This window comes from Patagioenas fasciata, chromosome 3, assembly GCF_037038585.1.
Source record: "Patagioenas fasciata isolate bPatFas1 chromosome 3, bPatFas1.hap1, whole genome shotgun sequence".
Taxonomy (NCBI): Eukaryota; Metazoa; Chordata; class Aves; order Columbiformes; family Columbidae; genus Patagioenas; species Patagioenas fasciata.
The window spans coordinates 106,751,073-106,766,160 of record NC_092522.1 but is presented as its reverse complement, the minus strand read 5'-3'; the positions used below and the strand labels follow the sequence as shown (position 1 = coordinate 106,766,160).

General features: G+C 38.8%; 1 protein-coding gene across 5 annotated transcripts in view; it reads right to left on the bottom strand.

Moving 5' to 3' along the window:
* Nucleotides 1-1,069: 1,069 nt before the first annotated feature.
* The window catches only part of COLEC11 (collectin subfamily member 11), a 43,288-nt gene continuing 29,269 nt past the window's right edge, over nucleotides 1,070-15,088 (bottom strand). For 4 of the 5 annotated variants that reach the window (XM_071807045.1, XM_065834617.2, XM_071807044.1 and 1 more), the window contains 4 exons: nucleotides 3,926-3,997; nucleotides 3,172-3,225; nucleotides 2,180-2,275; nucleotides 1,070-2,029 (listed from right to left, as the gene is read on the bottom strand). In XM_071807045.1, the coding sequence (XP_071663146.1) occupies nucleotides 1,620-2,029; nucleotides 2,180-2,275; nucleotides 3,172-3,225; nucleotides 3,926-3,997 (632 nt within the window). In that variant the 3' untranslated portion in view covers nucleotides 1,070-1,619. The remainder of the gene's footprint in view (nucleotides 2,030-2,179; nucleotides 2,276-3,171; nucleotides 3,226-3,925; nucleotides 3,998-15,088) is intronic. The other variant, XM_065834618.2, reaches the window with a different exon arrangement.

Below are 15,088 nucleotides of genomic sequence, written 5' to 3'. Positions count from 1 at the left end.
AAACATATATATATATATATATATATAATGGATTCAAATCCACAGAGTAAATATAGCAAGCAAAGTGTTTGTTCTTTTAGGTATATAATAATAGCAAATACTGTCCGACTGTGGATATGAACAGAATCATGTGGTCACTGATGGTTTATATACTACAGCACTGTAGAGCCAACATAAGTTGGTCTTGCCTTGCCGTAGGGAAATCTCTGGGACCACATGTCACAGCCACTGTGGATATCCTGTAGACCAATCTCTCATAATGATGATCATACACATACTTTGACTATCAGGTTATACAGAGAATCATTTTTCCTTAAAATCATCTTAAAACTCTGCAAGGTATTTCTAACAAAACACAGTCAGAGATTTTGCAGTCATCTTTCTATGTGTAACAGCAAGGTAAGATGTCATGCATCTGGCTCCTAGGAAAATTCAAAGTAATTAATAATTTCCTTTGTGAAATTATGTTGTTGTTTTTTTAAAATATACATCACATTTTCCATCACATGCAATTGTAAATTGGGTAAATAAATTATTTGTGCAAAATTACTTACTACAGCTATATACATAATCAGGAAAATTTTGGAAACTTTTGCTGTTTTTCAGGGAGTCCCTCTTACAATTTGAGTAAACATGTAAGTTGTTTTCCTACTAAAAGGAGCTACTAGCCAAAGTATTTTTATAAGATTCGTTGTCTATTTATGAAGTCTGCCTTAAATTGTGGAGGGCTGGTATTTTGTTTTGTAACAAGATGCACCAAGATCATCTTATGCAAATGTGAAATGTGTTTACTTTAAGAAAATATCTGAGGCCTGAAATAGTTCATGCACTGAATCATTCTCTAAATAAAGAATACAGAAAACTAAAATCTTACTTTTACTTTTAGCCAACCCCAAAAACCCATGTGGCTGGGATTCCTCTTTCAGTACTACATTATAAGAACTTTGTCCTCCCTCAGCACTAAAACTCAGCTTACATAAGTGTCTCCTTGTCATACATCTGTGAACAGTTTAATAAAGAAACATTACAAAATTGGTAGGACTCCTGATTTGTTGGTTTGCTTTGGCTATTTTGGGGAAAAAAAAAAAAAAAAAAAAAAAAGTTGTAACACCATCACATCCAAAAACCTTACAATAATATTTGTACTTATTAACTGGAGTATACAAAATATTTGCCTTGTTGCTGTCCCTGTAGCTCTACAAGCAATTAACATTTATAACTACAAATGTTACTAAGATAATAGAATATCAGGAATCTACTTCTTCGCAAATAAACACTCTAACAGCTAGAGGCCAAACTCTGCCTTCCCTTACAGTCATGCAATTGAATTACTTAACTGTTGCAAGGGTAGAATTTAGCCCCAAACCACATTTTTATCTAAATACATCTGTTTACCTACAGAAAAAAAAAAAAAAAAAAAAAAACACCAAACAAGCTATGTCTTATCACTGCTCTTCCCTTCTGAAGGGTAAATACTGATATTTGAAATACCTAAATTGTATTTACAGCTGTACAATACCAATGTCACATACTTGCAAAATGTCACTTGTACTCTATAAACATGGGGTAACTTGTTCAATCAGCTTAAAACCTTTTCTTAAAATAAAGAGCAGACAAGCTTAGACATTTTCTTTGTCAAATTCACACACAAAATACATGGTAATATGACATGCAACATCATTCCACCCTCCAGATGCCACCATCTCCACACAGTCCTCCTCATCATAAGCATTATTGGGCTCCCCACTGCGCCATTTGTTGAAGGTCTGCATGGGCGATCGGTCAGAATAGACAAAATTTCCCTCTTTCTCTAGGTCGTTAATCCCAATGAAAACTCTGGTGAGCCCGGCCTGGTTGATGTACGAGGCAATCAGATTGTTGGCAGTCTCATCCTTGGGCATGCTCAGCGTTCCTCCTCTTCCGTGGCAGTAGAGCTGGGCTTCCTTGTACCTTTTCTCTTCCTTCACCAGCAGATATATCTTATTATCTGTCTCACGCACACCGGCAACAGCTGCGGGGGAGGGCAGTGCTGAAAAGTGAGCACTCGCATTTCTATAAACCAACTTACTGTACACCCCAAAATAGCTTCACAATTCAAATGTGGGATGGTGAAGCTCTCTATGAGCAATTCCACCAGTAAAATGTAGCAATGGACAATATTTATATAAAATTAACCTACCATTTTTTATGAATTTTAATTCTGTTGTCAGCTGGGCCACTTGGATATCCATTTCACCAATAGCCTTCCTTAGCTGGCTGCACTCACAAGGGATACCTGTGAAATGATACAAATACACCAAAATCAAAAAGCTGTCTGATTTCAATAATTATCTAAACGATTTTATGAAAAGAGCCAGCCTGGCAGCCCTGCAGAGGGCTGTGTCACAAATAACAGAAACTTTAGCCTTCACTACCCTGCACCATCATATGGTTCTCATGGGTGTTTGGGCTATGCAGAACAGCTCAGTCCACTTCCCATGAAACTTCAGTCCTGCATTAGTATTGCTAACCTAAATATCAACAGATATTCCCTGAAAAAAATAAACAGATTTTTTTTAAAAAACCTTTGTCAAAATTTCCCATTTTGACTAAAATTTTTCTCTTCAGTCTTCTCCAAAGAGCACTTTTTCCACAGCAAAAATCTGCATGGCGCATTGTTCACTTGTTCCTCACAAGGAACATAACACAGCAGATCCAAAAGGCCAATGTTCCAACCATGTAATGCACATAATTACCTGCAAAATGTAGTTCTGCACTTCCAGAAGTATAGAATTCACTGCACTTCTTCCAATAAAATAAGACAATAGAAAACTATCTATTAACCCCTAATTGATCATGGTTTGACAAAGATAATGTGAATGAAGATACTAAAAGGATAATTATTACATCTATGACCTCAAACCTCAAAACGAGGATCAGTTACAGTATTTCAGTTCCCATTAATCTCCTGGAGTGATCAAACCTCTGAGACATTGTTTCAACAAATACAGAAGTCCAGCAACTATGGCAGCTTCAATAATTTTAAGTAATTTGAAAATATTTCAGTGAAATGTTACAGGGCCTATACAAATACTCAATTGTTCATGATTTCCCCCAGTATGTATGTCTTTTTGGTGATGATGCATACATCTTGTAAAATTCTTCATAAATGCAATATGTGTCATGGTTTACCTGGGTCACCATTAGGACCTGGTGGTCCTATGTCACCATTATCTCCTTTTTCGCCTAAAAACATGAAAAATAATATAAATTTAAGGCAGCTTTTTTAGTCAACAGTTCGTTTAGCACTTGTTTTTCTCCAGTAACATTCAAATGTGGAAAGCAGAAACATGTCCAGTCAAAGATAAAGATTTTTCTGTCCTAGCCATTCCACAAAAAAAGGCCAGCAAAAGCTATGAAACTTAAACATAAAGAATATGTACCATTATCCATTTTTTTACATCAATGAACTTCACAGAACCAATAAGTTCAGATAGAAGGAAAAGGGCTGGATATGCTACGCTGGAGCCTAAATCTAGACTCATAATCTAGATACTTAAGTAAACATTGGTCCACAAGACTTAGTCAAAATCACATACAAAGCCTACAGGATAAGCAAGACTAGAATTCAAGTTGTCTGGCTCTTAAAAGTCTGCCAAAATATAATGCGGCTTCCCATCTGCTTAACTGTCCATACTTGTGCCATGGTGCACAAAGTTCTCTATTTAGCTTTAAACCAGGATTTTCACTCTCCTTTAAGGCTTCAAATATTCTGCTGTCAGAACAAAAGGTAACTGGCTAGACATCTCAGTCATTTGTGTGAGAAAGTTCCTATTATGGTAAACCTGAGACTTGTTAAAAACATTTTTCAAGCCACTAAACTTTTCTCAAATATAAATGATTACAGGTGTTTCATCTGAAACACAAATGGAGAAACAAAGCATACCTTTTGAACCAATAGGACCGATTTTTCCATGCCTTCCCACGCTGCCTTTCTGTCCTTTGTCCCCCATTTCTCCTAAACAAAACAGAAACACAAAAGACATAAGGCAGCAATGTAGTCTGATTCATCCAGATTCCAGCATGTTTGCAGACTCAGTTTTTACAATGAGTAAAATATGCTGTATCCCCAATGTTATTTGAACTCCAGAAGTCCGGTTCACTCCTTGTGAATAACTTACGTGTAACAACCTAGACAGTGATTTAATCTTTGCAAAGCTATAGACATTAGCGAGGCAGGCAGGTATAAATGAAAACGGATCTTGAGTGAGAGCCACTGGAAAAGTTTTTGCAAATTTTTCTCAGATGATCATGCCAGAATTACGCTGAAAATGAGGGGGGATTCCATTCAAACATGGATCAGTGGACTAAAACTATCACAGAGTTGAGAAGGCCTGAAGGATTCAAGCACAACTGACAGTTTCACCAAATATTGTAGCTGTGCTGTAACTGAGGGCCAAATTTGGGCTTAATGGCGTATTTATACAATATAAACACAGTAGAAGCAGCCACATCCTCACTCTTTGCTCTTGCATTTGAATGTTATATTAATGAAAAATGAAAATTAATGGAAATCTTACATAGACATATATACATATATAAAGACACATGCACATGTTCAAAGTCTGACACAAACCAGCAACGCTGAATGTTACTAAATTTAAAGACAGCTTTACGGAATACTTCAAAGCGCAGTTGTAGCAAAGGAGTTGCTGAAAAAATAATTTTCCTCAGCTGTGTTTTTACAAGTAAAAGGCAACTATCCACCTCTTAAGGTCAATTGAAATTGTCAACAAATCTGCATGAACTATCCACCATCACCTGTGTCTGTCCACAAGGCATACTCGAAAATCCCATGTTAGAGAGTTTGTTTCTCTTACTTTGTCTGACTGACCTCTTTTCTATTAGTTGTACTTTCCTGTGTGATATAAAGCGAGTATTAGAATGGCTTCAGGGGAAACAGAATTTGCACTGGAACAGGCAGTTTCTTTGTCATCACTGTCTTCACAAACCAAGCTGAAGCTCTGTTACTAATAAAATGTGTGCCACAGTCCAAGTATTGTTGTCATTGATATGAGCTTCTCCAGAGCTCAAGAAATAAAACAGATGAAACACACTTATTATGTCATATGGCTTTTCTGGATGGTACTTCTGAAACATCATGAAAAATAATTATCTTAATGGTGTGAATCTGAGACAAGAACTTTAGCCTGTAATAGCAATACTTTATTCAACCCCATATCTACCATCCTCATCTACAAGTTAAGGGGATCAACAGGTGACAGAAATTAATAAGTACTAGAATAAATACAACGGGTTTACACATGACTGAAGGTATTGGCTCAAACTAGGCCATTTGTAATCAATAAACTTCATGTAGTCTAAGCTTGTCTCAACTGCAATTAGCTCTTTATAGGGATTATTATTTCTAAATGACACTGTGGTTCTGGCATGGTTTTAGAGAAGATTCCCTGATTTGTTTTAGGCAGACTTTCTGAGACCTGTGAAATGAGACCTGGCATTTTGTTGCACTCACTATGTCATGAATGTGGCAGAGTTTGCCTGATGCTGCAGCTCCTCTGGCCCAAGGAGCCTCAGGAAATAATACCACATTTCAGTGTACATCAGTAATACTTTTTCTTGAGTGTGACACCCAAGGAAATCAATGCTTTGACATCAGATTTAGGTCTCTTTGTATCATGATTTCAAGAACAAACATAATCTGGAGATGGTACAGCTACGTCATATGAGATAGGCTTCCTACTGTACCACACAAGATTAATGGAGAACAGGTATGGAGGGACTACAGGGCTGAGAAGCCAAATATCTTCTGAGGCTCCCATCCTGCAGAAACCCAAGACTGGGTCTGTTTTAGGAAATACTGATTCAGTTTTTTCCATGACTATCCCAGCATAGATTTCTTTTTTGCTCAAAGCAACATCCAATATGCACTGTTCTGCTACACAATATCAAGGAATTAATGAGGCAAGTTGGGAGGAAAATCTATCATAGGGATCCAGCAACGGAACCTGTGAAAATTGTCACAACTCAGGCCCAGTTGTGGATATACAGCAACTGAAGATCTGTTGTTATCTCTTGTTACTGCCACTGGATGACAGTCACATATTTCCTTTATTTTTAAAATATTTCCATATTTTTAAAAGTTGGATAATTTTATGACAGATTTCATTAATACCTTTAACTTAAAAGTGTGATCAATGACAAGTTTCAGAACATAAACTGATCGCTACTGGCCTAAGAGATATCCTCTATATTGTTCCATGAAGTTTCAAGCAACTGTAACTTGATGGCATTTGTCAGGAAGAAATAATTTCCTCTGAATTGAGAGAAGCCAAATGTGTATGGCTTGTTGGTCTAATTAATTACTGACAAGTCCTACAACCAATGACTTCGCTTTGTTTCCAAGAAGGAACAGATTCAGTCAGTACTGGACATGGACTCAATTAGGAAATTTTACCAAAAACAAAAAAATATTTTAGTCTTGTGCTATATATTCCTACTAGAAGAATAGAAGTAATCAACTCAGATTTATGGACATTAAATAAACATATAGATATAATGCATAAATAAAATATAATACATAAAGTTACTTCCCTTTCTCACAAATACTGCTCAGAAAATGAATGACTACTCAGTAAAAGCCAGTAAAAGCTACATGATCTGCTCAGAAGTAGAAGTGTGTTATCTCAAACAATGAAGACATACATTAAGTCTCCTGTACTCATTAAAAGAACTGTTTGGATTTGGTTTCATCTTACTGTGACTTCTACTCCAGGGGCTTGCTTATTCTGCTTCTTCTGCAGAATAAATCACCAGGTTTCAAAAGAGACCCACCTGCCTTGAGGGTTTCAAAAGTTTTACTACCTTTTGTAACATACTTTCTAGTGGCCCTATGATTGCCAAAATGCAGTCTGAAGAGTCTTAATGAAATCAGGAAGTGAGAGCTGGAAAGAAATGAGGACAGTGAAAGAAATTAAGTCTCCATAGACTAAAAGTAGGAAATCTAACTGAAAGTTTGAATGGAGAACATGAAGCAAGTCATCTGTCATCTCTTAGATGAAGGTGATATGCACTGGAACCAATTATAGAAGACTTAAAGGATTTTGGAAGGAATCGAAGAGAAGGAAACTCTAAATTATCTTCTTGGTGGTCTTTTCAGGCCCACAAAAAGAGAGAAGAAATGAAATACCCGTCATGAATGGTGGGCTGCACAACCAGTGAAAAATGAGGGCTTTGGCTCTGTGCAACACTATAAATGGGGGGTCTTCATACAGCAATCTGTTCAAAGAGGATTAATTGGATAAGACAAGAAGGTGTAACAGCACTTAAAAAAAAAACAAGGTGTCAAAAAGAAATCCAGTAGAAATACAAATTCACCACATCACAGACAAACTTAATTGTGTCAAATAGAAGAAGAGAACAGTAGTTTACTAGCCAAACTTAAGGGTTTGAAGGCAAATCAGATAGATATTCTTCATTATTTGACACAGTGGACATCGCAGACACCTACCCAACAATTATTGCAGAAGCATACCAAACCAGATCAAAGGCCTCTTGAATCCAGTGCCATCTTTGACAGCAGTCAACAGAGGATGCTTAGAAAAAGAATGTTAAGATGTAGACCAAGCTTATACTGTTTTCCCCCACTGTACCTGCTTAGTCTCGTAGAAGTCAGTATGCCCAATGCAAATATTTAGCCTGACTTAAATGAGAATAAACAGTATTTTTAAAGGATATAATGATGTTATGGTACGGTGGTAATCTACATTCAGGATACTTACCTTTGTAGGACTATTGGCAAATGGAAATCAAAACATTCTGAATATGTCAACAGACTGTTTTGTACTAAATAATCTAAATTATGCACACTACTGAAGTTTGGTGGTTGGCTAGGAAACAGTGGTTACAACACAGTTACATTTTATAAGAACAAACAATGGATAATCCCAGGTGACATTTTATGTAACTGGGAAAAATTAATTTCACCCAGCATTAGCCACCTGAAAGTTAGGCTTTCAGCCTAAGCTATTTACCTAGGCTACTTTGGTAGGCAGTGGAGGAGACTGAGACAAAGCAATGATCCATTCCACTCGTGTTAGACAGGTATTTTAATGACAAAGTACAACTGTAAAAACTTTGCATAAGAAACAGGAAAAAAGAAAAAAAAAAAAAGGAAACTATTATCAATCCATACTGAGTAGGAATCAAAGAGGACAGAAGATTCACAAAGGAAACTAAAGATAGTAAGAAAAAATCCAATCTAGGAAGGCAGCAGAAAAGTGTAAAGGATTTTAAAGTACATTCAAAACAAACGAAATAGTATGGCCCATTCCTGAATGGCAGAGTTTAGATTCAGATGCACACAAACACAAATAATTGCTATCATGAAACATGTGTCTTACCAGAATTACACCAACAGCTTAATACCAAGCTTGTTTAGAACAGTGTCCCTCTAGCCCAACACCCTGATTCCCACCATGGCCGCAAGAGGTGCAGCACAGGGAGACCACACAACCCAGCCACCATCTCCAGTCCATTGCAGATGGAGCTGCTGAATCAGTTCTCCAGCAGCTTCAGTGAGTGCCTCCTAGTTCAGGTATGATGGCATCTGGTGAACAGCAGGTCACATCACCCACTGCTTTCATGATTCCATAACTTCGATTATATCCACCTCAGACTCCTCCATACAGGTGAAGAGTCTCAGTCCTTTCAGCTTCTCCTTATGAGGCAGCTCCTCCATCTTCTTCACATTTGTGGTGCCTATCTCTAATCTCCCATGTACTTCTTGAGAGACAGAGGCCAGAACTCCACTCACGTCAGGTGCATGTCAGGCTTTTACACAGAGCAAAATCAGCTGCAAGAATGAGCTTCCTGTTTTGTCCTTGGTATCTTTTCTGATGCTGGACAGTGTTTTGTCTGCTTTGGGGTGCTGATAATGGTTTTGGAGCAGTTCTTGAGCTTTAAGTGACAGTGGTGGTTTTTGGCATCATTAATTATGGACTAGATTATGTATCCCCGATGTCCCTAGGTAATACATTTATTTACACTGAAGCCCATCTGCCATCTTTTCACCCACTCAGTTTAGCATGGATTTTCTCAAACTCCTATTGAGTTCAGGTGGAACTGAAAGACAGTTTTGAATCAGATAACCACTTTGTGAATCCACAACTGCCAATGTCAGGACTTCTACATGGAATCCTGCCTGCAGCACTCCTTAGCGAGCAATCAATTAATGCAAAAGTTGACTCAGAAATTTAAAGGATTGATTGATTACATATTAATGAGCAATCAGTAATACTAAAATATAAATTAAGATATTATTACCTCTCTTTAGAATTTGATTATACAAATGACTGAGCACTCTGGCTCCCATCCAGTTAAATTAATGAGTCTTCTCTCATACTTAAGAGGCTGTTCCTGTACTAGTAAACTAGATGCCTGGGACTGTTCCCTGGCAGTAGGAACCAGGTGGCCGAGAATGGTACACTCCACAAGATTAAATTGTCTTACGCTTCAAATCAGGGTAATCACTTGCAAGCTGTTCATTGTGTTAGCTCCCAAAATGTGCCCTAGAATTGTCTGGGAAAGTGTTAGTTGGCACAGGCCAAAACTACGCTAGGGATTGTGCTAACACTGCAAAGGTGTTAGCGCAGCTGAGTTCCATGTCCAAGAACAGTATGTGACTCTGCTTCGCATACCAGTATAAATGAATTAAGATGCATAAAGGCTGAAAGTAAAATACTAAAATAATATATTTTCAAACGGTTAAGGCTCTAAGAAAAATCATGGGATCATAGAATGGTTTGGGTTGGAAGGGACCTTTAAAGGTCACCTAGTCCAACCCCCCTGCAATTGGCAGGGACATCTTCAACTATTAATAGATCAGGTTGCTCAAATCCTCCCTTTGCAACATAAAGTGTCTTGAAGAAAACACTTTTAATGTGCTGTGCCTTTGATTATGCATTCCAACAGTAAATTCACCCTCTCCTCCTTATTTTGATTACCGTAAGCAGAATACTTGCTACTTTGGGAATATTCACAGTATTGTATTGTTACTGAAATACCTCTGTGGAATTTGTACACATGGAAATCTGAGCTTCACAGATAGGATCATGATTCAGTCAAATAATTGAGTTCACTCCCAACATGGGAGCGCACAGTGCAGCACCTAGGGCAAGTGGGGAAAGTTACATCTATTAACTTCACACCCCAAAAGTTGCACTGCAGTATATTCTATTTTTGTCTGAATCAGCCATTTCACTTGCTCCAGCACTCTGTGCTTTATATAAGGCCAACGCAGCTTTATATTCTGCTGATATGCTATGCATCATAATTGACCTATACAATTAATTAACAGCAATGAGGAAAGTAAGTGGAATTTAACCTTAATCAGTGCCCAAAGACATCAGGATGTCTGATCTCACCCTGAAACATCAGAACACTCAGAAGCACATTCATTTCCAGTAACCACCAGAAAGTTCTAATATTTATCAGCTTCTGAGCTACCAAAATCTGAAAATATCAGGAGGAAAGCATAAAAGGATATGATAAAAAATATTTGCAGGACTTTCACGTCTTGAGATGTTCGTTTCAGGTCAAATATACCATAAGAAAAGCATTTCTTTTGCATGTTATTTATTCATTGATCGTTATATGCCTAAGGAGTTCAAAGAAACTAAGCACATTTTCTTGCCTGACAAATGAAACAAAGAAAGGGGAAGGGGGGAAAAAGAAAAAAAAATATTACAATGATTCTGATAATGTAAATTAACACCAAAAGCAGAAAACTCCACAAATGTTGCAGAAGAATTAGTTTCCCTCATGTAAAGCATCACTTTCAAAAGCAGAAAAATACACTGAAATGTACCAGTTTCCATCAAAAGAAGGAGACAAATATTAGCCCAACAAGACAGGCTTTGATAGAAATACAGAGGGTCAAACATATGTTAACACACTGACTGCAGTTTAGGCGACTGCGCAGAAACAGAGCTGCTGTGATCATCCACATGTGCTCTTAGAAAGGGGCAAATGCAAAGTGACACAACAATTTTATTCATCTTTCATTATCCACTAAACTATGTTAATCAGTACTTATTTTAACCAGGAGCTTGTCTGTAGAAATTTCTTACTATTCTAAAATAAAGCTGTTTACCAAATATTCCAAGAACATACATGCGTCAAATCAAATCTGAATGCACAAAGGAAAGTGGAAAAAATGTGTTGTTACAGAAGCAGTAAGAAATTTTGCCCACACTTAGTTCAAAAGCACTCCCTGGAAAAATACCAATATAATATGCATTAGTATTAAATTTTCTTTCATCTCTTGTCTGCTTCAAGTATGTTTTCTTGTGGTGAGTTTTCACTTCAGTGTTTCTTCTTTCAGTCTCTTCAGAATTTCAGACTTTTGGAGGTATGGAAAAGCGGAAAATTATAATTATTAATCAAGCATTCCTTATGAGAATGGTTTTCCAAGTAAATGGAATTTTACAGTATGAAATATATTAATGAAATGTTACATCATGGATTGTTCTGACTGAAAAAGTGTACATCCATTTCTCAGATGGTCCAAAACATTTTGAATGGAATTGACCAAATGCCAAGCTAGAGAAACTTGCACGATGGGAGACGCTCTCAAGTTCCCCCTGAGAAAGCAGTGTGACCAGGTGCCCATCTCAAACACTTGTACAAAAATGATCAAAGCCTGAGAAACAAACAGGAGGAACTGGAAGTCTATTTAATGACACCAATCGCCCAGGTATGGTGGGAGAGCCAGAACAACATAAGTGCCGCAGTGGATGGATGTTGGCTCTCTAAGAAGCACAGGCAGCGAAGACAAGGCAAGGGTTATGCTCTGCACAGTGGGCACCTTGACTGCGTGGAGCTTTGTTTCATAACAGGTGACTGTTTTGTTGAAAGCATGTAAGTCAGATTTAGAGGGGCAGCCAAAATAGGGAACATCACTGTCTTGTCAAGAAGTCGGAGACCAGCTATTTCAGTATCTTCTGGGAGAGCAGCACCACGAGGAGCAACCAACGCAGAAAGTGCGCCAGGGACAATTATCTAATGCAGGAACTGGGTTTCCAGCTAGAGATGATAGTAGTCTCTTAGACCTGCTACTCACATACCCTCTGGTTGTGGATATGATAGTCAACAGCAGCCTCGGCTAAACTGACCATGACTTCATGAGATGGCAGGTCCAAAATCCTGAGGGAAGTGAGGAAGGCAAGCAGCAGGACAAAGGCCCTGAACCTCTAAACTTTGGCTTGTTCTAGGAACTGGTAGGCATGATCCTACTGGAGGCTGCTATGGAGTGCAAAGGGGCCCGAAAGCTTCTCAGTCTTAAGGAACAATTTTCTTAAAGCATAAGAACTGTACATTGCAACATGCAGGAAAATCAGCAGATAAGGCAGAAAGCCAGTTTGGCTGAACAGGGAACTGTTGACTGAGACCAAATACAGAAAGGAAGTATGCAGGAGGTGGCTACCAGGACAGGTTACCAAAAGGTAACATAGAAGTATTCCTTGGGTGTGCAGGGATGAAGTGGGAAGGTCAAAGTTCAGCTGGAGTTATGGCTAGGTGTATGAAGGACAACATGAGAGACAGGACAGGGAAGACAGCAGTGAAAAAGAGACCAAGGATAACATGGGCAGTCTGCTCAGGAGGAAGGCAGCCTAGTGACAAAGGACACAGCAAAGGGCAAGTCACTTAATGTTTTCTTTGCCTTAATCTCCACTGGCAAGGTCTGCTCTCTGGACTCCCAGTTCTTCATGTCTGGTAGCAAAGATCTGGGGAAGACATGCTACTCATGGTAGAGGATGATTGAGTTAGGGACTGCTTCACCTGGATGTACACAAGTCCATGGCACTAGCCAGAAGGCATTCAAGGGTACTGAGAAGGCTAGCTGATGCAAGGCTGCCAAAGTCTCATCAGCAGCTGATAATGACTGCCATTCCTCAGTCCTTACCCCTGACAGTGAGGAAGAAGTGGAAGGATCATCTGTGAGTCTGCAAGAAACCCTGTGCTGGCAGGAGTGGTTAATGTGCTGGAGAGCACTGCTGCCAGTCAGAAGGAGCTTGACAAGCTGCAGGAATGTGTTGACAGGAATATCATGAGTTCAGCCAGATGCTTAAGTTCCTCACCTGCAATGCATTGATGAAGGCTGGCCAATGGCTGGCTAAAAAACTCCTCTGCAGAGAAGGACCCAGAGATTTTGGGGTACTCATACAACAGAAGCAAACTGGAGCCCAGCTGAGGAAAATAGTTTTATTTAGCCTGGAGCAGAGAAAGATAAGGGAGGGGCTTAACTGCAGTGTTTCACTACCTACAAGTGCTTTGTAGAGAAAATGTGGCCTTCTCAGAGACACAGCAAAAGGACAAGAGGCAATGACTACAACAAGAAAAAATTCAGTTGGCCCAGAGGAAAAAGTCTTTCACAATGACACTGGGGAACAGACCTATGAAAAACGATGTGGAATCTCAGTCCTTGGAGATTTTCAAAAGTCTGTGGGACAAGCCCCTGAGTAACCTGATCTAAATTTGAAATCTGCCCTGTTTTAAGCAGGAGATTGGACTAGATGAGCTGTTTATGACCTTTTAACCTAAATTATTCTGTGATACTTTAACTTCTCTCCATGCTGCATTACCTTGTGAGAGTTGAAAGTCTAGTTTCCAACACTTTTTATAAAAGTCATCCTTGAAGCGTACATCTCCATAATGGAAATACAATGACTGAACACACATATCCCTCATGAGAGTTATCAGTTTTTCTATGTGGTGTAGGGGAAAGAGCTCCAGCTATGGACTTCGGTCCCAGCGAAAACTACAGGTATCAGGCTCCCATAATCGCCCAAAAGAACTACATAGTGGATCATGCATCATCATAAGGAAGTGTAAATTATCACTGTGACTGCTTTGAAAGGAAGCTTGTAAATTCAGTTTACTAAAAATTAACTCCATCGTTCTGAATGTCAAATGTTTAATTTCAATACTGAAATAAAAGGTTTTGACTACCCCTAATATGATTTTTTTCAGAATGTGCATCTACCAGAAAACTTAGGAAGGTCAAACATCCTCCTTGCTCCAGGAGAAAAAATAAATGTGAAAAGACAGAATTTCCTGCAAGACAGAAATGCAGTGTTTCTCTCCACTGTATAACTGAATACTGTTGAGAACTATTCCTCTGAAGAGCTCCAAATATTTTTGAACTACAATGCAAACAGCATTACCATCATCTTTCCATAAATATTACTGAACTGTGATGCAAGAAATGTGGAATCACTCATGGCCATCTCTGCCTATTATGGTTTACTACCTTCCCCCAAGGGTTTTAATTATGGTATTGTAAGTGATCACATCTACAAACATAAGAAAACAGGGAAATTGAGCTTCATTATTTTTCCTTCTGATCTAATATTTTTTCATTTGCAAAAGGCAAATTATGATGAAGACATTTTGATGTCTTTCTTCACAGAGACCTGTCTAAAAACTCAAGATTTTTTTTTTCCCAAAATGAATCATTTTGACCAGAAAGCAATAGTCTACAAATAAGTGCATGTGGCTTTATTGGTTTGGACTAGAATAAGTTTCTTCACAGTAGCTGGTAGAGTGCTATGTTTTGCATTTGTGACCAAAACAGCATTGACAATACCAGGATGTTTTAGTTACTGCTGGGCAGAGCTTACACAGAGTTAAGACCTTTTCTGTTTCTCACCCCACCCCACCAGCAAGCAGGCTGGGGATGGGCAAGAAGTTGGGAGGTGACACAGCTGGGACAGCTGACCCCAACCGACCAAAGGTATGTCCCATACCATATGACACTGAGCTCAGCAATAAAAGCCAAGGGAAGAAGGAAAAAAGGGGTCATTCAGAGTGATGGCAATTGTCTTCCCAAGTCACCATTAGACATGATGAACCCCGGCTTTCCTGGGAATGGCTGAACATCTGCCTGCCAACGGAAGCTCGCACACACAGCTTTTGCTTTACCTATTGAACTGTCTTTGTCTCAACCCACAAGTTTTGTCACTTTTACTCTCCCAGTTCTCTCCCCCATCCCACTGGGGAAGGGTGCACAAACAGCTGGGTGGGGCTG